Below are 22,739 nucleotides of genomic sequence, written 5' to 3'. Positions count from 1 at the left end.
TTTTCCACTTGCAGAGATGGTGACATTGCAGGAAACAAAAACTTGTATTTTGTTATTTCACTGGTGTATATCTTTACTCTGATTATTTTGCAATGTATAGTGTAGAATAAAAAGCAACTGCACGAATAAAAGTATTAATACAGTTAAATTAAACCTCTTTTTTGGTACATAGCAGATGCAGCTTGTGCAGTTTTTAAATCCCTTAGTGTTGCTTTCACTTTTCAGACCACTAGCTAGTAAAATATTTTAGAACAATACTTAAATATCTATATATAGATACAGATACATAAAAATAAATTTCTCCACAGTATTCAGAAGTGAACATACATGCCCATCTTTGCACTAAAAAAACACATTCCAGTTACTTTTGCAAGAAAAGCATTGTACTAGTGTGAGGATTTTAATGATTAAAGGGCTAAAATAGTTAAATGTTTTGGTGATTTTTGTTTTGCTTCCATCTCGGTTTTGTTGTGGTTTTTTTCCCTTCAGTGTCTCCAAGACTTTGGTTCCTTTTGGCAGAGTTCGGTGTACATTTGTTTGCAGAAGGCACCACAGTGCACAGGAGACGCTTTAGACACGCAGGCGAGTGCGTGGTTGAACTAAGATTGCTCTGCTGAGTTAGATAAGGGAAAATTGCAAATAGTCTTACTTGCAACAGACACAGGCCTGCAGATACACAAATAGAAAGCATCTCTCCACTGAGTTCTCAGCTTGGTTGACCACTGCACACAATATACCCAGATTTAATGCTGCTGGTTTAGAAAATTAATGTTTTCAGAATTTAAGGAATTCTTTCCATTTTGCCACCAGACTGAGGGAGGCACTTTGGGTGTACTCTCTTCTTTACAGGCATTATCTGCAAGAGGAACAGTTTTACCAGTCATTTGTTCAGAGACTTTCAGAATGAGCTGAGCAGCTTGCGAGACTTCCTTTCCTAATAGCAGCTGTCATGGACACATGATACAGGATGTATTGCTCATAAATTTCTAAGGAAGAAGCATAACTTTTTTTTTTTTAATAAGCTGTTGAAGATTTTTCTAGCTGTCAGGGTTGGTTTGTCATGTGCTGCATACCATTGTGAATTTTAAAACAGAACATTGTATATCAGTTAGTTTTGACAGTTCTGTGAGCTTCTCTGTATTTTAAATACTGTCAATCCTTTGGTTTTCATGCTCACTCAGTCTGACTCTTTCAGTCCTTGAGCCTAAGTGGGTTCATAGTCAGTCTGTTTGTGTCATTGTTTCACAAACAATATTGCTTTGTTCTATAAGTGAAAATAGAATTTCCAGATAATTGACACAGGATCTTAAGGAAAAATAAAGCACAGTCAGAACAAACTGAGACATGGTAACAGAGTAGAGGTAATTGTATGTAGTAAATGCAGTAGAGATAATTTAATCTCTGCCTCACAAAGGCTTTTCTCTTAATTCTTGTATAATAGTATCCGTGAATATCAGGGGGGTTTAATAACATTGAATCATAGAATTATGTGGGCTAAAAGGGACATTAAAGATAATCTTGTTCCACCCCCACTGCTCTTCATGGGCAGGGATACCACCCTAGATGAGTCTGATTAGAATTCTGTCCAACCTGGCCTAGAACACTTTCTGGAGTGGAGCATCCATAGCTTCTCTGGGCAACTTGTGTCAGTGCCTCACCATGATCTGAGTAAAGAATTTCTTCCTAACATCTAACCTAAATCTCCCCATAAGAAGTCAGAAGAGACTTTCTCTAAAGTAAACAGGCTGTATTATAGAAACTTCTGTATGTTAAAGCAACTCCTGTTGCTCCAGGAAGACCCCTTGTTCCTCACTTGGAACTGGTCTAATGGTTTATATGTGCCAAACTGGCTTATTCCAGAGGGTTTGACTTCCTCTCAAATTAGGGATAAGAGCCCTACCCTATTCTGCTTACTGTGTTGATATGGGCATGTCCCAGATATTGTCAGCACCTACACTGAGCCCACTGTGAGCTCCAAATTAGTGAGTGAATGCTTGGTATGGTACTTGCTGGGAACTCTGGTCCCAGTCTTTTGAATTTACATAAATTAAAGAAGTGATATTATGTCACTGCAGCTGTTTTTCTGTCATTTAAAGATGAGATGAGAAGTTTAAGTCTTGACATGGCAGATTTCTAAAGGTTTTGAAAAACTTGAGTTATTTGTGGATTTGGGAATTCTATTTTTGGAATAATGGCCTCTGCAGCTATCAATACTCCATTGTAAGCATAAAGAATTGAGATGTAATTAACAAAATGATCAAGTGATTTTCAATCTGAAAAGATTTACTACTAGTAGGAACAACTCTAGTAACTTTTGTAATAAATGTTCTTCATGCTATAAGAAAAGCATTCACATACATAGCTCTTAGAACAAAGCAGGCTAGAAAGTAAAAGATATCTTTCAGACACTTTTGCAGGAAGGTAAGACTTCCATAACATGTAAGTTACCATATTGGTGCCCTTTTTCAAAGGAGAGAAGTCAAAATGAAGTAAAATTTGCATTAGCATATATTTAAAGTAGTTTTACACAATTCAGTTTGATTTAAATGAATTATTTAAGAGGCTTTGACAACTCTTTTTGCATCCTGTATGTCAGACTGTAACGAATCACTGTAAATGTTTAATAAGTATCTGTATGTCTGAGTTTGTGTTAAAAGCTTGGGAAATCTTCTGATACAAATTTATTAACTTCATTTTGTAGAATTAACTGTTCGGTTTAATCCAAATACTATCAACCCTTTATTTCACCTTTTATTAGAAATCAAAGTTAGAGGACAATAAAAAATGCCACACAAATTAAGTTGAAGTGTCTTTACAGTCTTTGAAACACTACATGGAAAATGTTGCTATTCTTAGATTTTAGAATATGAAGGGAAATATACTGAAGGAGTCATAAAGGTATCCTGCTAATTGTTGCAGTTAAGCATGTCACCTGTACAATATGCATTTGCCTAACACAATATGCTGCATTATGTTACCGTTAAAGGATTTTATTTTTAATTTTAGTGCATATAATGGTTCTTCCAGAACCTTTGTTGTTTCAGCATAATTTCCATCTGTTTTCTTCCAAGTTGCAAAGTGTTGGTTCTGCTTGTACTAAATCATCTGTAATAAAACCAAGTAACAGTCCTAACATGCCCTGACACCGTGTGCATTGACATGACTACACTGAGATGTTTTTAATGGGACAGTGTTGCAGAAGCACATAGATGTCAAAATTTAACCTTGTCAAAGATGTTAAACTTCTCCAGGCTGTTCATCACTCTTTTAACTCAGCAATGCCAGATGTATACTTGAACCTGAAGCGTGTGTAAAGCAAGTAGGGATACCCTCTTTTAGAAATTCTCAGGCAAAAGGGTTTGTATTTTCCCCCCAGTTTTAAATGCTGCTGTGGCATGAGCTGACACTTAAAGAATGGCCATTGAAATCGGGTGCTTGTTTGCCATTTCAAAATCCTGTGTGTTGTATTTAATTGTGTAGCTTCAGCTCTTCCGTATTTTTGTTTTACATTTTGTTCCACTATATTTAGAGTTCTTAGACCATGGATTAAATGAAAAGGAAAATTTGTTTTTGATGCCTCTTTTAGATGATTAGTGATACCTGTATGCTAAGAATGTCACAGCTTAGAAATTTTAGAATTCTGTGTGATTGATAGGAGATGCTTACTGGAAGAGGGAAGCAGAAATTATCTGTAATGGTGGTTGAAATTCAATCTCTGAAGGTTTGGGGTTTTTTTACAGCTCTCTTTAAGCTGGATCACTGCATTTTAGAAAGCAGCTAGAGAGTATGAATGTTGGGAATTGCAGATGTCAGAAAGGAAGCTATTAAGAGTCAGTTTTAATCAAGAAGTAGCTTTCAGTATGCTAACAGAGTTGGTGCTGGTTAAATCGTTAGAGGAGCAAATGCCTAAGATGAAGAGAGTTTGTTTGGAACAGAAGTCTAGATTTGCTATTTAAGCACCAATTACATGAAGGAATATTTAAGGTGTTGTAGTGAGGATGTAGTTACATCTATGTTTATGGTGGGTCCTCTCGTTTCCTACACTGATGTTTAAGCCTGCCTTTGTTTTGCAAACGTGTGAAGCTGTTGTGTGAATCTGTTTGTCCTGATGGCAGACTTTTTGCTCCTGTACCCCAGATTGGGCACGTAGTGGAAGAGTAGGCAGTATGCTGAGCTTGTGCCTCTGGTGTGTTTGGAGGACGGTCAGGAGGACGAGGCAGCTAATCTTCTCCAGCAGCTGGGCTTATGGAGGTATGCGTTTGTCACTCTTTTCTTGCAAAATCAGCAGAATTATTCTCAGCTGCACTTAGGGCATTTCCAAAGCCTTTTGAAATAGATGAGAAAAGCAAAGATTGTGCCATGGAGAGCCATATTAGAAGATACTCATCACCCCAGTCATCTCTTCAGTTGCAATCTTCTCCCCTGGCAAGATTTTTCCCAATTCCTTTCCCTCCCCCTCTATTATATGGTCACCGATAGATTTACTGAAAGGAGTATGGTCAAAAAGAACTATTTAAGGCATTTAACTGGATGCTTATTAGGTTTCCCTAGCAAATAGTTTAGGCAGGGTTGCCGAAGGAACAGATACCAGCTTAATACTGAGCTTCAGGTAGTTGAAACTGTAAATGTCCTTTTTGCGTCCTCAGATGACAAGGTGTGTTTGTGCTGTGGCAGCTGCTAAGTGTGTGGCATGAGCAGAATGCAAAGCATGGCTGGAATTCAGATTTGTGGTAGAGCTTTGGGCATGGCGGGAAGCCAGAAATACGGTTTTTCTGTAGTCAGTAAGTGCTTTTGAGGAAATGTTGGAAACAGTGGTGAACTTAAAAGTTTTAGGACTTGCACTCTCTGTTATTTCTGTCAGTTTGCTGTTGCCCCTATTAGTTTCTTCTGTGTGTTGACAGAGTTCATAGTGGTCAGTGAGAGTAATGCAAAACTTGCAATGTGTGTTGCCTGAAAATCAGATTGTTTATTACTACCATAGTTTGTGTGTATGCATGTACTTGTTCATTTCAAGTAGTTGGATTTCAGAGCTTCAGTTTGCACACAGGGTATCCCCTTCATGTGGACTTGTTACTGGAATAATATGGGCATTGTGTTCTCTGGCTGTACAAAATCAAGTATTTTTTACTTATTTTTGTCAGCAGAAACATGCGGATGCTGTGTTGGGTTGGGCAACATGAGAACAGGCCAGTGCTCCAGATTGCACTAGTAAAGCTTTTATGATTTTGTGCAGCTCTGATCATTATTAGCATTGTAACATTTGTCTTAATTTTTTCCTCTAATAAATCATCTGCTGAATCTTTTCACTTCAGCAAAGTCATCTTTGAATGTCACTAGAATGTCAGTCCAAAATTACTATATAAGGAAGATCTTGGCTTTTGAGACTAGATCTATGCATTTAAGTCTAAAGAGCCTAATTGATGATTGTCTGAAATAACCGGCAACTTTTCAAAAATTCTGTCAAAGTTTAACTATTTTCCTTAGAAGAGCAAGCTGCTCTTTTAGAGAGACTGCTTATCAGATTCTGTTATGCGGAGAGAATTATGGGATATACTGGTCTCCCTTTTTTTACGCCATAGGAGAATCTTTGTTTATTTAAGAAGAAGAAAAGTACAACTGGTTCATCACCAGAACTGCTATTTCTTGATTTTGTACATCTGTTGGAACTGGCAGAAATGCTGTAGTAACACATTCTTTCCTCTCCAGAGAAAGGGAGGAGGGGAAGGCTTGTAGTCATATACTTGGCTGTGTTACTGTGTTTACTTCCTACCTTTTTCTGTTTTATTTTTAAAAACAAACAAAACCACAACCTCCCCCCACCCCCCCCAAAAAAAACCCCCAAACAGCAACAGACTTTTTGCCTGAAATGAATGCTTTGCTTACTGTTCATTTTGTTCATGAACTCTCCTGATTTAGGAGGTTGGCACTTTCCACTGCCCTCGTGGTGTCTGTGTGAACATACCAATGTTAGTAATTATCCAGTTATAACAAATGCTTTTAAGGTTATTCTTGCACTTCTGAACATACAGATTTAATTGTCAGCAATGGACTGTATCTGTAGTATATTTCAGACATTGTCTATCAGTTGTGTCTGTCTCTGATATAATATAATACCAAGATCCTGGAGAGAAGGACATCATCTTCTGTGAAAATTATGGAGCAGTTTTTTTCAGTTTCACCTTTTTTTATTTTTTTAGATCAGGGAATGTTTTAGTTCATTTAATGAGAAACAGTGGCTGCAAAATTATTAAATTTGTTTTGGGAGCAGGAGCAGGTAAAGCATCCAAGATATGTTTTTTTGACTAAAAATATTCCCTTAGGAGGGAAGGAAGAGTATGTTATGTTTTTGAAGTATTTATACCCTTTATTTTAGACTCTGAGAGTAAGCTAAGATTATTTTTTTAATATGTTCACAGTGGTAAGAGCTTCCTATTAGAAAAAAAAGAAGAAAGAAGAAAGCAGTAATAATTCAGCATTTGAAAAATAGAATATGGTAGCTTTTAAATTCTAAAAAAACTCTAGGGGCTCAGAATGTAAGGCCTCTTTTTATCAAAACCAGGAGATGTACATGTTTTTTTGGTAAGGGATTTTATGTGGGGTTGGTGGTTTTTTTCCCTTTTTTCTCTTGTCTTTTATTTTCACACTTGTGGAGTACCACCATACTGGGTGGTAGTGAAAACTGAGTGGTGATGTCTTGGCTGCCTGCTGGTACAGACTTAGCAGCTGCCTGTGGTGGTCTGAAGAGGGCCCAGCAGTGGCTGTGCTGCCTGCCCTGCTCTGCTGGGATGGAGAGCCTGTGGGTATTTCCATCTCTGCTGGGATGGAGACCCTGTGGGCTATTTCTGCCTTTCCTCTTCAGAGAGGGATTCCTGTTTCCGCTGCTGCTGAGCGGGCCCCTGAAACTTCCCCAGTCTGACCCAAGTAGCTCAGCGATCCTTCCGGAGACTGCAGCACGTGTTTGGGTTTGTGCCGGTCTCTGTCGGCTGTGCAGACTGCTTGGCTCTTATAAACAGAGGCATTCATCTCTGCATTCCATTGCTTCTACCTTTGGACTTAATTTTAGTATCCAGTTTCAGATTTTATCATTTGGTAAGGTCATAGAAACCTATTTACACCATTCTGGGCCGTCAGTTGGGAAACACTGAGGAGAGAAAGGATGGCAGTAGTTTTGCATGGCAGTAGCTTTACACGTAGATTTGCAACAGTGGTGTCACATAAGAAATGCCTTCTCATTCTTCTGCTACAGATGCAGTTCACCAAAAGTTAAAAAAAATTCCTCTTGTACAGTCAAGCTTCCGAGAAGTGGGATTAGTTGCATGTTCGGGGAGAACTTAGTGGTTTTGCTTGGAGATGATCTGCTTTTTCCTCTGTCAGAGAAAATAGGAAGAGTTCTTTCTTTCTCTCCTCACTGCGCAGTCATTTAAGCAGCAGAGAACAGGAGGAAATCCTTGGTGTCATCTTATACATAGGTAATAACTGAAGCTTGGTATGTGATGGGAATCTGGTTTGGGGGCTTTTTCTTTTTCTTACAGAAATATATCTGATAAAAAATTCAAATGCTGTCACCTTAACTGTAGTCTTTGCTGTGCCCTTCAACGTCTATATAATCAAGCAGTGCTGGCTGTCACTCTGCAGCTCTGCTCCCTGAAATATTCAGATGCCTTATGGTATAAATATGCATACTTCTCTGAGAACCCTCAGATTTTGAGAATATCTTGAGTTGTTTAGCTACAGTGATTTAATTTCTGCTGTCAGTCTAAATGGTTCAAAAGCACTGAGAAATCTTTCTTTCAATTAATTGTATTGGGTTTGTACTTGACCTTATCACATGTGCAGAAAATGTAAGTTAGAGAAAATAAAAAAGTTTCCAATGCTGTAAGCCTGTTGCTAAGCTTTATAGAAGAACTTGCATATTTACTTAATTGTCACTTTGAGTTTTGGTAATTTCTACACATGCATAAACACATGCACACACCCTACTTTCCTCAGGGGAGCAGGGGAGTACAGATGCCGTTCTCTGCACTGATTAAGTGTAACAAAGATAGTCCTTGACCAGAAGGAAGTTTCAGGCTTGTTAAGATAAGAGGGATGTAAAGGCTAGAAAAAGCTGACTGTAAGAAGTATTGGGTCAGATGGTGAGGAAAAGATGGTAGTAATAGGAATAACAGGTCACTAGAGTGCTGTGACCTTTCAGAACCAATAGAGATAGTTGTGATTCTAATCCTGCTTTTTTTCCATCTCTCTTCCTAATACAGGGAATTCTTCTGAAGGATTTGCTGGAAGCTGATACATGTGAATTTTCTGCATGACGACTCTCAAACTGGATTACATAATAATATGCCTGTGTCCTCCGCCTCTATTTAATACTTAAAAATGATTAGGATTGTATATGAAATTTAACCCCTTTCTGATGAGTGACCTAGACATGAGTTTACATCGGCAAATGGGCTCTGATCGGGACCTCCAGTCTTCTGCTTCCTCTGTGAGCTTGCCATCAGTTAAAAAGGCACCAAAGAAAAGAAGAATTTCATTGGGCTCACTCTTTCGGAGAAAAAAAGACACGAAACGCAAGTCTAGGGATTTAAATGGAGGTGTTGATGGAATTGCAAGTATTGAAAGTATTCATTCAGAAATGTGTACGGACAAGAACTCTATTTTCTCCACATGTACCTCTTCCGATAACGGAACAACCTCTAGCAGCAAACCAAGTGGAGACTTCATGGAATGCCCCTTGTGCCTTTTGCGGCACTCCAAGGACAGGTTCCCAGAGATAATGACTTGTCACCATAGATCTTGTGTGGATTGCTTGCGTCAGTATCTGCGGATAGAAATCTCTGAGAGCAGAGTTAATATTAGCTGCCCAGAATGCTCAGAACGCTTTAATCCTCATGATATTCGTTTGATATTAAATGATGACATCTTGATGGAAAAATATGAAGAGTTTATGCTTAGGCGATGGCTGGTTGCGGATCCTGATTGTAGGTGGTGCCCAGCTCCAGATTGTGGGTATGTATTTTTCCTGTATTTGTAAAAAAGTCACAGTGTAAATACATAATTTTCGTAGCATTATGATTTTTGAAAAATCACTTTCTTTACTTAGGGTGTTGTTACTGTTGTACAAATAGGTAGCAGATAAATTCTCTTTAATAAAAAAAAAGACAAGAAATCAAAACAAATGAAAACAGCAATAAGAACCACTCCAAGCTACAGCAGCCTTCCAAAATAAAAAATTCATTTTATTTTCCAAAATAAAAACCTTTCTTGAGTAGGTTTTTCTTTTTTCTGCACAGAGGGAATTTCAGCAATGTCAAGCAACTTCTCTTGGTAGATGCCTGCCATTTATTTACAGCAAGCAAAAGAAATTTAGATGTTGCACTGCCAAGGCAATGGTACAGAGCTCAAACTGAAGAGAATTGAAAAATTGGTGACTGTAATTCACCTTAATTTGTTAAAGCACAGTGGGTAATTTTGATTTTTAACTGTGAAAAATGATTTAAGCTTTTCTTTGCATTAAAAGGCATCTCTCGCTTCAGATATCTTCAATCTTGTGGCTGATTGAGACAGCACTTGTTGCCTGTCAGCAGGATTCTGATGTAAGATAATCAGCTTGTTCCTGCTTATTATCTGGGAATGTAATGTTTTAACTTTGCTTTTATACTTTAAACAGTTCTGAAACCATGCTGAATTCTAAGCAGGCTGAATAATACTGAGCAGCAGCTCATCATGCCTTTGTGCTGCTGGTGTCTCATAATGCCATTCTTCAGCAAGCTGCTTTTTTAGAGATTGCTTGTGTTACCATACTGCTTAAAGATTATAGGCATGACTGCAATCCAGATGTGCAGTGCATACTAAAAACTCAGAAGCTGACAGGTCTGTTTCAAAGCCTCACAGATGAGCAATAAGAAGAATGAAGAAAAGAAAGAATGTTGCAGGAGAACAAGCAAGATAGGACTGGCTGTTAGGTAGATTAAATACTCTAGTATTAATAACCAGATGCTTAATGTTTAGGACTTTTTTAAAATAGGATTTTGCTTCATACTTTGAAAGAAATGGAATTTGTTAATGCAAGTCAAAAGCAGGGAGTGGAAAGGTGATAGTTCCTTATCTGGTCCAAAGTGGATGGCATTGCTGTGGCATAGTTTGAGGCGGAAGGAAAAATAACTTGAGGGATTGTAGGAGCAAGGGTGAGTAGGACAGTTGGGATGGATGGAGATGGGAGATCTCTGAAGCCAGCTCTTGGAACTTGTGGTTTATTGCAAAGGGTGTGGGTGCAGGGGCCCTGCTTATGGCTGCCAGCCCCAGCTCCGAGCAGGCCTGAAAGAAGAGCCTGAAAGAGAGACCCGAAAGAGCCAGAGGGAGGAATTTCTCATTACAATACAATAAATCTTCTTCTGTGCTGAATATTATAATTTTCACTAACTAATCTAGTATAAGATACAAATCCTATAGCATTTACATACAGCCTTTAAGAATCATTGAATTACCATACTGTGTTACATTTTAAACCCTGAAAACTACACTTTGGACCTCTTCTGCCAAGCTAGTGGGGCCTGCTCTGACCCTTGGACCTGTCTGCAAGCAGAGGGTATTGTTTAATCAAAAGGGGATTACCTTCAGCTGGCCATACTATTGTTTTCCAGTTGTTCAGTAACTGAGGCTTGGTATCTCAAAGCTTGCTTTCATTTCAATCTTACTTGTAGTTTCCATATTCTCAAAATCTTTTGCCAGGCAATCATATTTATAAGGCTGTCCTGTTTCATCTTCCCCAACAAGGGATGTTTTGGTGAAGCTTGTAACAAAGTGATATGGACAAAGCCAGTACAGTTTACTCTTAGTATTTTGATACTGCAAAATAAAGCAACCACTAGAAGGTATTATTTGTTAGACAAAAATGTGCTTTGCCCTGAGTTTTTGGGTTACAAACAGCTATTATTCAAGCTGAAGAGAAGCATTTAAGACCTGTTACAATATTTTCTGTTATACCATGTTTCAGTGATTCAGATACTTCTTTAGTACTTAATTAAGAAGACTAAGGCAGGCTTGTTTAACCTGTTTTGGTTTTTATGCGTCAGTTTTCTTATCTGTTTTTAAAAAAAACAACTTCTAAGTAGCTTTCAGTGGTCAGAAACTGTGATGATAATTGCTATGGATAACAGCACCATAAAAATAAAAAGTGGGTGTTCAGAGCAAAGTTAAAGTTCCATGCAGTTGTGTGGGACCACAGCAATGCATTAGTGTGCAGCAAGTGTTTAAATCAATGCTCCAGAACTGCTTGTTGCATGCTCCATACTCTGGGAGGGGAGTCCTGTGAAAAATAGAGTATATTGCCAGGCAGATAAACTCAGCCAATGTCTGAACAAACTTGTACTGCATGGGCAACCTTATGTTGCGTTTTTGATACCATGATTTTTCCTTATACTTGAAGTGGCAGGGAAATGCTTCACAGTGATAGATGAATTCTGCTTTTAATGCACAGATAGTGCCTCCTCACTAAATTCTCATTACTAGTTTAAACTGGAATGAAGTTGGCTGCTTGGGTACTTTTCAGGAGGATCCCTGTTTCTGGTTGTCATCCTAAACAAACAAGAGCTTCTGCAATCATGTTTTGTCTTTTTCCCGTCCTTCTCCTGATCGTTTTGAAACCTTCAGAACCCTTAGATCTGTTGAGCAGCAGGGATTGAGAATTTAGCAAAAGTTAATCTAAGCAGTTCAGAGGAAAGGGCATACATACTACTTGAACAACAGAAAGATCATCAGTAGTGCCTTCAGCAAGAGTAATACCTGTGTATGAATCCTCCAGTTAAAAATTTAAATTTGGCTTTTAGGCAGCCATCACAGCACTGTCTGGCAAATCTGTATGTTCCCAGCTGAGGGAAAGCACACAGAGGGAGGTAGGAAGGAGAAGTGGGAGTGGTGTGGAAAGTAATAATTGGGATTTGATGTTGTGGTGGAGCTTAGCAGGAAGATGAAGAAAGGAACTGTACAGATGTAAGGTTTAGGGAAGCAAACACTACTCAGACTTCCACAGAAGAGCCTTTGCTAGCAAACACTGTTCAGGGATGATGCATGGCATTCAGTACAACAAACTGCAGATCAGCAGACGTTTGCTTTAATAATTATGTGACGCAACAGTAGTCACAGTTTCTAATTGCTTTGACTGCTAATCCAGTTGTACAATATGCAATTAAAGCTGGGGTTTTTTTTTTATTTTTCTCAGCAGTTTTTGAAATGTTGTACTGGTGGAATATATGACCTTTTAGCATGAATCAAATATTTCATGAAAGAGCTGGATGGAATGCATTTGCTAAACTTGCAATAAATCCCAAAGTAGGAGAGGTGCAATAACTTCAGAGGGTAGCATAATTTCCTGAACTTGACTTTAAGATTAGAAACAAGCACCATAATAAATAGGAAATTGGTGTGAAATTGAGCATTTTGGTAAGAAAAAAATATTGCACAAATAGATAAAAAATGGACTGTGCACAACAGTGCTTCAGCTCTTCTCAGCATTGGTCAAATATCCCATGTAGTATTGTTTCAGGGTTTGGGCATCACACTAAGTCAAAAATCTGGACCAGATAAAGAGCAAACAACTATAAGAAGTTTGATCCCTGTAATGAAAAAATGGAGGGAAGCTAGATCAGTCTGTTAAAACATAGGTTTTTTTTTTGTTTTTTTTTTTTTTTACAAAATTGGTCTCCTGGGTTCTAAGGAAACAACAATTAATTGTTAAGAAGTAAAGAATTGTTTTTCCTTTCTGCTTCAACTCTGGGTAAAAACAAGTCCTAGGGACAGCAAAACATGACCCAAACAGATCTTGGAAAAAGGTTATCTACAGTACCAAGTGTATTGCTCTTACTTCTGTCCCAGGGAGAACTTCTTATCCTCCCCGCAGGAGAACTGCAGGTCAGTTTGGAGGAGAAGCTCTGCTGCAGCAGCTCTGCCCTGGGTGGGCTGAGGGCTCTCCTGCACTGCAGCAGCCCCTGCCAGAATGGTCCATACCAGTGGCACCACAGACTTTCTGACCCTGGGCTGCTTCATCCACAGCTGCTGTTGCAAGCTCAAATGCATCCTGATCATGTTTGTTACCTGAAACACTGTGAAAGTCTGGACCAGCTGTAACCTACCAGCAGTGGCAGGAGAGATAAAGACACTGTCACATAGGTGATCCTTCCCTGGGGAAGGAGCACTGGTACGAAACCTCATGAGCCTTCTCCTAGACCAATATATTTATATTCTGTTTTTCATAACCAGTTCTCCAGTGTAATTTTAACAAGCATCACTGAATCAGTATTTCAAATGTGTCATCTTTTCTTCTGTTTGAATTATGTAATGGTTTTGCTCTGAGAGTGTATTGCTGACATAGAAGAGAGCAGCAATTCCTAAATTTTCATACCTTTAAAAGGCAAAAAGCAGATCATGCATAAGAGTACAGTCTTCATCCATCTTTTCACTGTGCAGCCTTCAATTAATGGCTCACTGCCTCTGGTTTTTGTTTTACTGGGTATTACTGTGAGTTTTGTTGGTTGCCCCTTCTCTCAGCCTAAACAAGTACTTTAGGCCTTCACATCTCCTTTAAAAAGAAGGCAAATGTTAAAATTAAACCTGTAATCCTGTACAGTTTGAACTGAGATTTGCTCTGGTCTAGAAAGTTGCTTTATAAAGATGTGCCAAATACATCAGTCTCAGTTAAGGAGTGCTTTCAGGGGTGTGCCCATGCTTTATTAGTGATAGGAAGGTGGCAGGATATAAATTGATACTTTATTCTGTGTCTTAGACTTGAGATTTTTTGGTCTAACATTAGCAAGCCTTGAATGTATCCCTCTATGTTGAAGAAATGTTTGGATCAGAGTCTCTTTGTGTACATGCAAAGCAATTATCTGTTCAGTTTGCAGAAAGTGGGGAAAATGAAGCTGATTAACTTGGCAGCAATATAGAAGAGTCTAGCAATTATTGAAATAAATCTCTACTTGGAAAGCAAGAAATATTTGTAAACAGACAAGCATGTATTTCATTTGTAACTGCATCATCTGTAAGTTAAATGTTGGAAGTCCTATTTGCAAGATTTCCTAGGGAGGAACATAAAATATGCTGTTTTAAAACAGTAATGGAAGGGATAGGATTTGCCTTATCTTTGCAGTGTTTCAAATCTAGCTACTTAAATAAAAATAGCTGAATTGTGAGTGGGAATATTTTTTAAGTTTCATTACTAACAAAGAATATTTTGAATTAATTTATGCAACTGCTATAAAATGGATAGGGGGTAAAAATAAACAGTCTTTTTAGATAAAATTACCTTCATTTGAACAGACTGAAACTTAAGTCTTGTTGCATTTGTAAATCTGTTGAAGTCTACTCAGGGACCCTGTTCATGTGAATAAAAGCATACATCTGTATTAAATGTTCAAACTAGTGGACTTAGTATTATATATTTAAAAGAAAGCTATTGCATAAAATCCTTGAAAAAAGCGACAAAGAGTATGAATTAATAAACATATATAGATGTGTTTGTATTTACTGTTAATATGAACATGTGGTTTTATCATGTGGACTTTGAAATGTAGGTCTAATGAAGGAACAGTTTTGTTACTTCAGCTCTCATTGTATAGAACTATTCATATAGTGTCTGATTACAAAGTAGTGTGAGTCTCAACATTCTTGGAGGTTTTTTGCTCTGTAGTACCGTCAGAGTAAAGGTGGCATTGAGGCCCAAACTCTTAATCAATTTTTGCATTTGAAATGTATTTTTTTTAAATGCCTTAATTATTGAGAAACCAAAATGCTATTTATAAAATACTTGGTTTGTTGTTTTGCTATTTTAAAATACAGAGGGTTAACAAACATCTGTTTAAAGCAGTGGTATTAATGATAAAAGGCAACTAGTAAAATCCTAAAATGTCTTGCAGTGCCAAACCAGATGTTGTTACAGCTGTGGGTTACACTGCAGATCACTTAGCAGGCATCTTCCCTCATGGACAGGGTCGACCCAAGACGTGCCCACAGTGACTCGGTTGCTTTTGAAACTGTAACTTTTCCTAATTGCTCAAATACCTTTTCTGGGTTTATTGTCCCACTCTTCTAAACTGTGGTTTCTTGGTGACTGTAAACCTTACAATATTGCATTCAGCTTTATATGCAGTGTATTTGAATACTGCATGGAGTACAGGTGAGTGAGTGTTGCAGTGATTATAGTATTTCTGTACAATCTTAATCCAATGCAATGGCAATAGAGTTGCGGAATTGGCATTTAGGAAGTGGTGCTGGCCACCTCCTGAAGGAAGTGGTCAGGCTCTGATGTTCACTGCCTTTGTACCTGCTTCAGCTGCTCCGACAGCTGTCTGGTCAGCTTTGTTCTATACTTAGAACAGGTTTTATTAACCAAATTCTCTCTTGCCCCTCTTGATGTTAAAGATACGCTGTGATCGCGTTTGGATGTGCCAGCTGCCCCAAGCTGACATGTGGACGAGAAGGCTGCGGAACGGAGTTTTGCTACCACTGTAAGCAAATCTGGCATCCCAACCAGACCTGTGATGCTGCTCGCCAGGAGAGAGCCCAGAGTCTGCGCCTGAGAACAATTCGTTCTTCATCCATCAGTTACAGCCAGGAATCTGGAGCAGCAGGTATTTATGATTGGGGTGCTGTGTCTGCAAAACATCTCTTCTGTACGTTTGCACAACTAGCCCTAGATAAGGAAAGAACGGAATAGTGACATGCTAGATAGATACTAGATGCTCTGTCTTTCAGAAACATAAAATAACAATTCTAAATTTGGATTAAAATTTTAAATGTTATGCTTTGAAGTACTGTGTGACCAGAACATCTGACTTAAGTCTTAAAAGCTTGTCTCCATTTTAAGTTCTTTTGTAATTGAAAAATGGGAAATCAAATGAACTTGCTTCAAGGCATCCCAGGTCAGCATTAGCATGTTGACTTTTCTAGTTGTATCACTTAGTACACTTGTTTTCTCCACTGTAGGTGAAGTTCCTCAGCTGTTAAAATTAAAACTCGTAACCACTAATTTTCTGTTTTCAAAAAGTCTATTACTCTGATGCCACCTCTGATGTTTGACATCTTTCTTAGTACTAAGTTTGGGTTTTCTAGGAAATGCTCATCTGTCTTGTCTACCAGAAGGCAAACAATTCCATCTCTTAAAGCTGAGCTTGTTTGTAAATCCCAAAAAAAGGGCAGATAAACTATTCAGAGTAGTGTTTAGCACATTGAAATTCCAGTTCACTGTTGATAAGAATTAGCTCTGAATTACACCAAGCTCTGATTTATTTGGCAACTTTTGTCTCTGCCTGAGCAAGCAAGGTAGATACTTGGGATAGAGAGTCTCACTTGCACCTTGTAGTTAGAGCTGTTTTTCTCCATTTGAGCCCGAGACTCAAGAGTCTCTAATTTGTAGTTGCACTGGCTTAGTTTAACAATGCATCCCATCTTGCCCTAAAAATTGGCATCTTGCTCTAGCTTTCTAATAAAATTGAAAATAAGCTAAATAAATTAGCACACCATCTCCTTTCCCTACCATTTAAGTTCCCCTTAGCTTGAAGAGCAGTAACTCTGCCTTTCCCGTGCTGAAGAACATGCTCTGTTCACTTTCTGCCCTGTAGGCTGTGCTTGTGCTCCCATATGGGAGTGGCCAATGAATCCTTTCAGCTGCTTACTCCTTGTGCACCAGGGTTAGTTTTTCCTGCTGGTTCTGCACCTCTTTAGGTATTCTTTCCATCAAGCAAGAGCTCTCCTTTCCCTTTGTTCTACCTAGTAGCACAGAGGCAGTAAACTTGGAGCTCTGTGCTAGGAGCTGCAAGGTGTTTCTGCTGCTGTGAATAAATAGCTTGTCCTGAAGTGCAGGTGCTAAACAGGAGTGAAGATCACAACTGTGGTGTGTGCATATTTCACTGTTACTCTATGATCCCTTGTGTGACAGAACTGGTCATTTAACCTCATTTTTCCACATTTGACTTGGGAACATGGGGATTCTCCAGAGTTTTCTTTAGGGAGTAAGTATAAAGTAGGGCTGTGAAAAGGATTCCAGAGGAGGTTGGCAGTACCAAAGAAGTACATTTATGTGAATGGGGAGATGGATTTAAGATATGTTAATAGAGTGGAGACTGCATATTAAGGTATAAGATTCATAACAGCATGAAATGTAAAAGAGGATTGTATTTAAAGAGACCTTATTATCAGTCTTGTGTTAGCATACATATTTAATGTCAGAGTCAAAGATATATTTCATTAAGCTTAGAACATCCTTGAACAGAGAGTATGCACTAACTATTGAATTTCTTGAATGTGATCTACTACACCTTGTTTTCATTAGTTTTGGTTGGTTCAAGGTTTGTAAAAACAAATTTGATATCAAGTCATGGCCAAACAAAGATTTGTAAAGCAACTTTATAAAAAACTTGCTTCAGTTTTTAACGTAATGGTTGAATCAGTTTTCCTAAATGTATGTCTATATTGTGATTATATTTGATTGCCTAAGGAACTGATATGATTCTAATATTCATTTTTAAACAGCTGATGACATAAAGCCATGCCCACGCTGTGCTGCTTATATAATAAAAATGAATGATGGAAGCTGCAATCATATGACTTGTGCTGTCTGTGGCTGTGAATTCTGTTGGCTATGTATGAAAGAGATCTCAGATTTACATTATTTAAGGTACATTTAAGAAAAAAAATTCTATGTGGTTGGTTATTTGTTTTCTAAAGTATTTAGAAAGAGATTCCCAAGTGCTGTAAGTCTGGTTTTCTTCTTGGAGTAGAGAATCACAGTTGAAGTATTCATATTAGAGAATTAAGTCAGTTTTCAATACATGTATTTAAATTAGTGCTTTATTATTTTTATTTTAAAATATTTTGTAAATTTTATGCATGCAACATGTTCTTAGTACAAATCAAGTATTTTGGATTAACACACCCTCTTTTTACTGATGTCTTAATACATCTGTATTTTCCTTGTATTAGGCAATACAGAAGTCCTGATTATACAGGTTACTGTGAACCATAGATTGGTGTGTAGCAATATGCTTCTTGTTACATTGCAAAATATGATCTCAAGGCAAAAAAAAATCTGAAGAAATAACTGATAATGTGTTACATCTGTAACTTGAACCTAGGGACAATGATTTTGTCACTAGAGAAATGTTTGGTAGTGTATAGCTACCTTGATTTTCTTACTGCTTCTTTACAGCATTTTTATTTCTCTCTATTAGCCCATCAGGTTGCACATTTTGGGGAAAGAAACCATGGAGCCGTAAGAAGAAAATCCTGTGGCAACTAGGAACACTTGTTGGAGCTCCTGTAGGAATTGCCCTAATAGCTGGCATTGCTATTCCTGCTATGATTATTGGAATTCCTGTGTATGTGGGACGTAAGGTAAAAAGTGCTACAACTGCCAACATGCTTCAGGTTTTACCTTCTGTTGCATGGCTTGGGTGATACTATGTTCAGTTGGGTATCTTAACTGGTCTCTAAAAGAAAAAAAAAACAAAACAAAAACCCAAACAATCTCCAAAAAACCAAAGCAGCCAACCCCTGCTTTGTTTAAGGATATTTATGTCAGTTGTACAGGAACAAAAAGCAGTGTTTTTAAGAATCCAAATTATCTTAAAACATGCAGAGCAAAACACTGAGTATTTTCCAATTTCTACATCCTGCCATGAAAGCTCCTGCATGCTTTTTCGAAATTGCTCTCGTTTTAATCTGTGGTTCTCCTTCTGTCCCTTAAAATTAAACATTCTTTAGAGCACAAGGAAGAAAAGGAAAGGAATTTGTTTTTCTTAAAAGAAGATAGTTACCAGGATTTTAGTATAAAACTATGCTAGTTCAGGTTTGTGTATACACATGTTTAAGCATTTCTACTCAGCAGCTTGTTAATTGCCTTGGGCCAGTCCACCAATGTGGAGCAGTGTTCAGTGCTAGCTAGCCTGTGTTCATTTTACTTCTTCTGGGAAGGAGCTAGAAACAATCATGTTAATCAGAAAGCAGTTTATATATTTCCTCTTAAAAAATATAATAGCTTTTACTATAAAGTAATCAACAAACTCTTATATGTAATTTAGGATATAGTAATAAGTTATCTAGATCTTTTGGAAATGAGCTTTTTGAAATGATGGCTTGGAATATTTGTTTTTCTGCTTTTATCAACATGGATTCTTGCAGTGACTTGCACAGACTCATAATACTGCATTTATTGGGGAGGAAAGGGGGAGTGTGTCTGCTAGACAAAATGTTCTGGGGTGCAGATTTTCCACTGTATCTATTTAATCTTTTTTTTTCTAGCAAGTACCCTATTTTCTGCTACATTTGGGTTTTGACCCTTTTATTCTGTTACCGTTTGGTCCCATACAGCCATTAGAACCTTCTAAGTGAGGAGAGGAAGAAGGCAGCAGTTACCTGTTTCAAGTTACATTTGCATAACTGGCTCTTCTCATTATATTTTGGAATAGGACCCCATCACAGAGCACCTTTCATGTATTAAAGTCTCAGAGCATTAGTCTGTGAGGGCAGGCTCATGAGAATTTCAATTGTACCCCAGTGCTTAGTGGTCATTTCTCTGTGACCCCCGTCAAATATTTGCACTTCAAAACACCTGATGATGGGCATCCCACAGGTCCTTCAAGCTTGGTTTTCTTAGAAAAACGTAGTGTTTTTAACATAGGTATAGGAGGAGAATTGACATTAGATTCCTCCTGCCCTATTTTTCAACTGATGTAGAGAATCCTTTTGTTTTGCAGTATGCTGTTACATATTTAATGATACTCTAGGTCCATTCTTAACAAACCTAGCACTTCTAGCTTTTCTTGATGAACTGTCAAGCAAACTGGTTTAGGTTTCTGATTCTCCTCTTCTGGATTTCCTTGTAGTTGTTTGTGCCACCTTTTTGATCAGTTTGAATACAGCAGTGAAGCTGCAGCATTACTACTGCTGAGTTAAATGAAAGGGTAATTCTGTGCAAGTAACTACCAGTTATCTTCTCTTCAACAACATGCTGTCTTCATTTTAGAGCATTTGTGTGCTCTAAACCACAAACCTTTTCCCACATACTGCTAATTCAGGCAATTGGCTTATTCCTACAGGTAGTCTTGAAGTCTTTGCCATTCAGCTGCACCTGGTAATTTCAGCCCATTTTTTCAGCTTGTCACAACTGGAGTGAATTCTGGCATTCTTGCAGCCATGCCAGATTGTATTTGCCTGACTTTCAACACACACATTCTTCTCCTTCCATCTTCTACATTAATGAAAATGTTCAATACTCTTGGCTCCAAGGCACATTTCTCAGAAGCATAGAGTGAAGAGTCTGCGTAGTTGCAAAAAATTACTATTCACATGTTTTCTGTAGTTTCACATGAAGCTTAGTAGATTTCTCTCATCTTTTTTTCAATCTGGACTATTATAACTGTTGAGTGTCATACAAGAATGTAAGAATTTAATTAGTCAGTATATGACATCTGTTTCTCCCCATACTCAAGGCTGAGTTATCTTGTTACGGAAGAAGATTAAATTGGCGTGATTTCTACTTGAAAAAAAAATCAGTGTGACCTTTTTGTTTCCTACCTTTGCTTTGATGTTTACAAGGTCCCAGTTTTCAGGAAATGAAAGTTCATTCAGTGGTCTTTTACTTCCTCAGCTTTATACCCATTTTAAGGGGATTAAGCAGGTTTATACCCTTTTTAAGATTGTCATTGCCATTTAACCATTTCCAGTTTTCCTGGATTTTTTTTTCAGACATCTACTAATAATAATTTTCAAAAATTACTATTAATGACTCTGAAATTTGGCCTGCTGAGGTATTTCTCAGATCAGCTCATGTAAGTACACTCCAATCTGCTGTATTTGTACAGCCGTTACTTCTTTGTCACCAGTTGTCTGGCTTACAGTTGATCTTTAATGACAACTGAAGAGAAAAAAAATAGGGACACGTCTCCAGTTTCATCTCCTAGCTGTCTTTCATTTTTGTTAAACAGAAAATTGAACCATTTTGGTCTCTTTTACCAGCACTGTACTTGTAGAATAATTTCTTCTTTACTTTGATATCCCTTGCTTTTTGTCTTCTCTAGTTTAACCTTTCTGATTTTGGCCTGACACCCTCATGCTGTTCTTCTATACTCATTTGTAGTAATCTGACCTACTTTCTATTTCCTTAATGCTGCTGCTGCTTTGGTAAAGGAAGCTTCACTGTTCTTTTTCAACATTCTTTCTGTCCTTTCATTGGAAGAGTTTGTGCTTGTGCTTTGATAGAATTTCCTTGAGGAAGTGCTCGTATTCTGGTTTTATAGATACAAGTCTTGTAGCCTGATAGGTTTCTGTGTTTATTGAAATCCCTCTTCTGGCCTAATATTTTTGTTTGGTTATTCTTTATTAATTCAATGTCCAGAAGTTTCTTATTTTTATTTCATAGTAGTTTCTACCAGTGTAACCTTCTATCTTGATGTTTTAAACCAATTTCTACTCTGTAACCTCTTCCTTACATTCACTTTTTTTTTGCTTTTATGGATATCTGTTTGTTGTATTATGCCTTTTGTTTCAAGAGTCGTAATTGTCCATAAGAGTAAAATTCAGCGCCTTAGGCAATCCTGCTAATTGCTCAGAGCCTCATGAAACCTAATCTTTCTGGGTTTATAATTCTTACACACTCATACTGTGAGAGTGTTCATGTTCATTTTTTCCTTTTTAATTCTTAGGAATGTTCAATGTTCAAGTGCTCTGTATAATGTACCTCAGAGCAAGTAAATGCATTCTCTTTGCACAAAGCACAGTGCCTTCACTGCCCTTTCCTTGCCTGCCTTGCCTGAACAAAGACTTTGTTTATTCCAAAATGAGACAACCCTACCAAATCTCTAATTGAAGTGACATTTTAGAAAGCACAGCATTCAATGACATGCTATTTAGAAAGCATGACATGCAACTCATTTTTTGTCATTGTCTTCTTGTGCACTCATCTTTTGTATTCTTCCTTAGATGGAGTGAGGATTAACTTGGCTTTGTGACAGCCATTTAGATACCTGTTGTTCTTTGTAATTATAGCTTAGCCAAGAATGATGACAGATGTTGTGCATACCTCAGAGAAACCATATTCCTACAGAGTAAATGAAACACAAATGTGAGAAATCTCTGTATAGCAGTGATCTTTAAAAGCCTTTCAGGTTCTTGTGGGGTGTGTGGCAGGTAAGTTTAAGGCAGTCACCTTTCAGAGTTATTACAAACTTGAACCATCAGTAAGAGGTTTGAGTAGCAGGTTCCTCAGTAAACAGAGGCACAGCTAAGACTCAGGTTTGCAAAAACATTTCTTGTCTCAACAGCTTGTCCTAAGGGGGTGCTGGAGCAATGGAGTTCTTGCTTTCCCCTCCTTCCAGGCTATGTTTGGTGAAGGCTCTCTTGTGGCTCTGTTATGTCAACCTTTTTCTATAGATCTAGTAATCTCTGAAAGTTTCAATTCCATACTGTTCAGGGAACAGACGACTGGGAATAAGATGTGTCAATTTGATCATATGTGGCAATTCCTTTTTCCTGAAAGTTTGTGTACTTTTCCCAGCCATGTAAGCTGGAGTAATGATTAAACAAAGCTCTTCAATTAGTTAGCTCTTTGAACTTGAGGCTGAGAATAAATGCTTAATTGCTGGATGGAAGGACTTCTTACTTGTAAGAGGTTGCCTAAAATTAGGATATATGTAAATTTTATTTACTTTGAGATAAGAAATAAATAATTGCATAGAAGTGATGATTGCACTTCT

General features: G+C 37.8%; 1 protein-coding gene across 5 annotated transcripts in view; it reads left to right on the top strand.

Annotated features, from left to right (window-relative positions):
* Positions 1 to 22,739, top strand: part of RNF19A (ring finger protein 19A, RBR E3 ubiquitin protein ligase) — a 57,183-nt gene that overhangs the window by 27,834 nt on the left and 6,610 nt on the right. For all 5 annotated transcript variants that reach the window (XM_030266499.4, XM_030266503.4, XM_030266504.4 and 2 more), the window contains 4 exons: positions 8,256 to 9,006; positions 15,412 to 15,620; positions 17,521 to 17,665; positions 18,219 to 18,381. In XM_030266499.4, the coding sequence (XP_030122359.2) occupies positions 8,390 to 9,006; positions 15,412 to 15,620; positions 17,521 to 17,665; positions 18,219 to 18,381 (1,134 nt within the window). In that variant the 5' untranslated portion in view covers positions 8,256 to 8,389. The remainder of the gene's footprint in view (positions 1 to 8,255; positions 9,007 to 15,411; positions 15,621 to 17,520; positions 17,666 to 18,218; positions 18,382 to 22,739) is intronic.

The sequence above is a fragment of the Taeniopygia guttata genome, chromosome 2, assembly GCF_048771995.1.
Source record: "Taeniopygia guttata chromosome 2, bTaeGut7.mat, whole genome shotgun sequence".
NCBI lineage: Eukaryota > Metazoa > Chordata > Aves > Passeriformes > Estrildidae > Taeniopygia > Taeniopygia guttata.
This window is presented reverse-complemented; position numbering and strand designations above follow the sequence as displayed.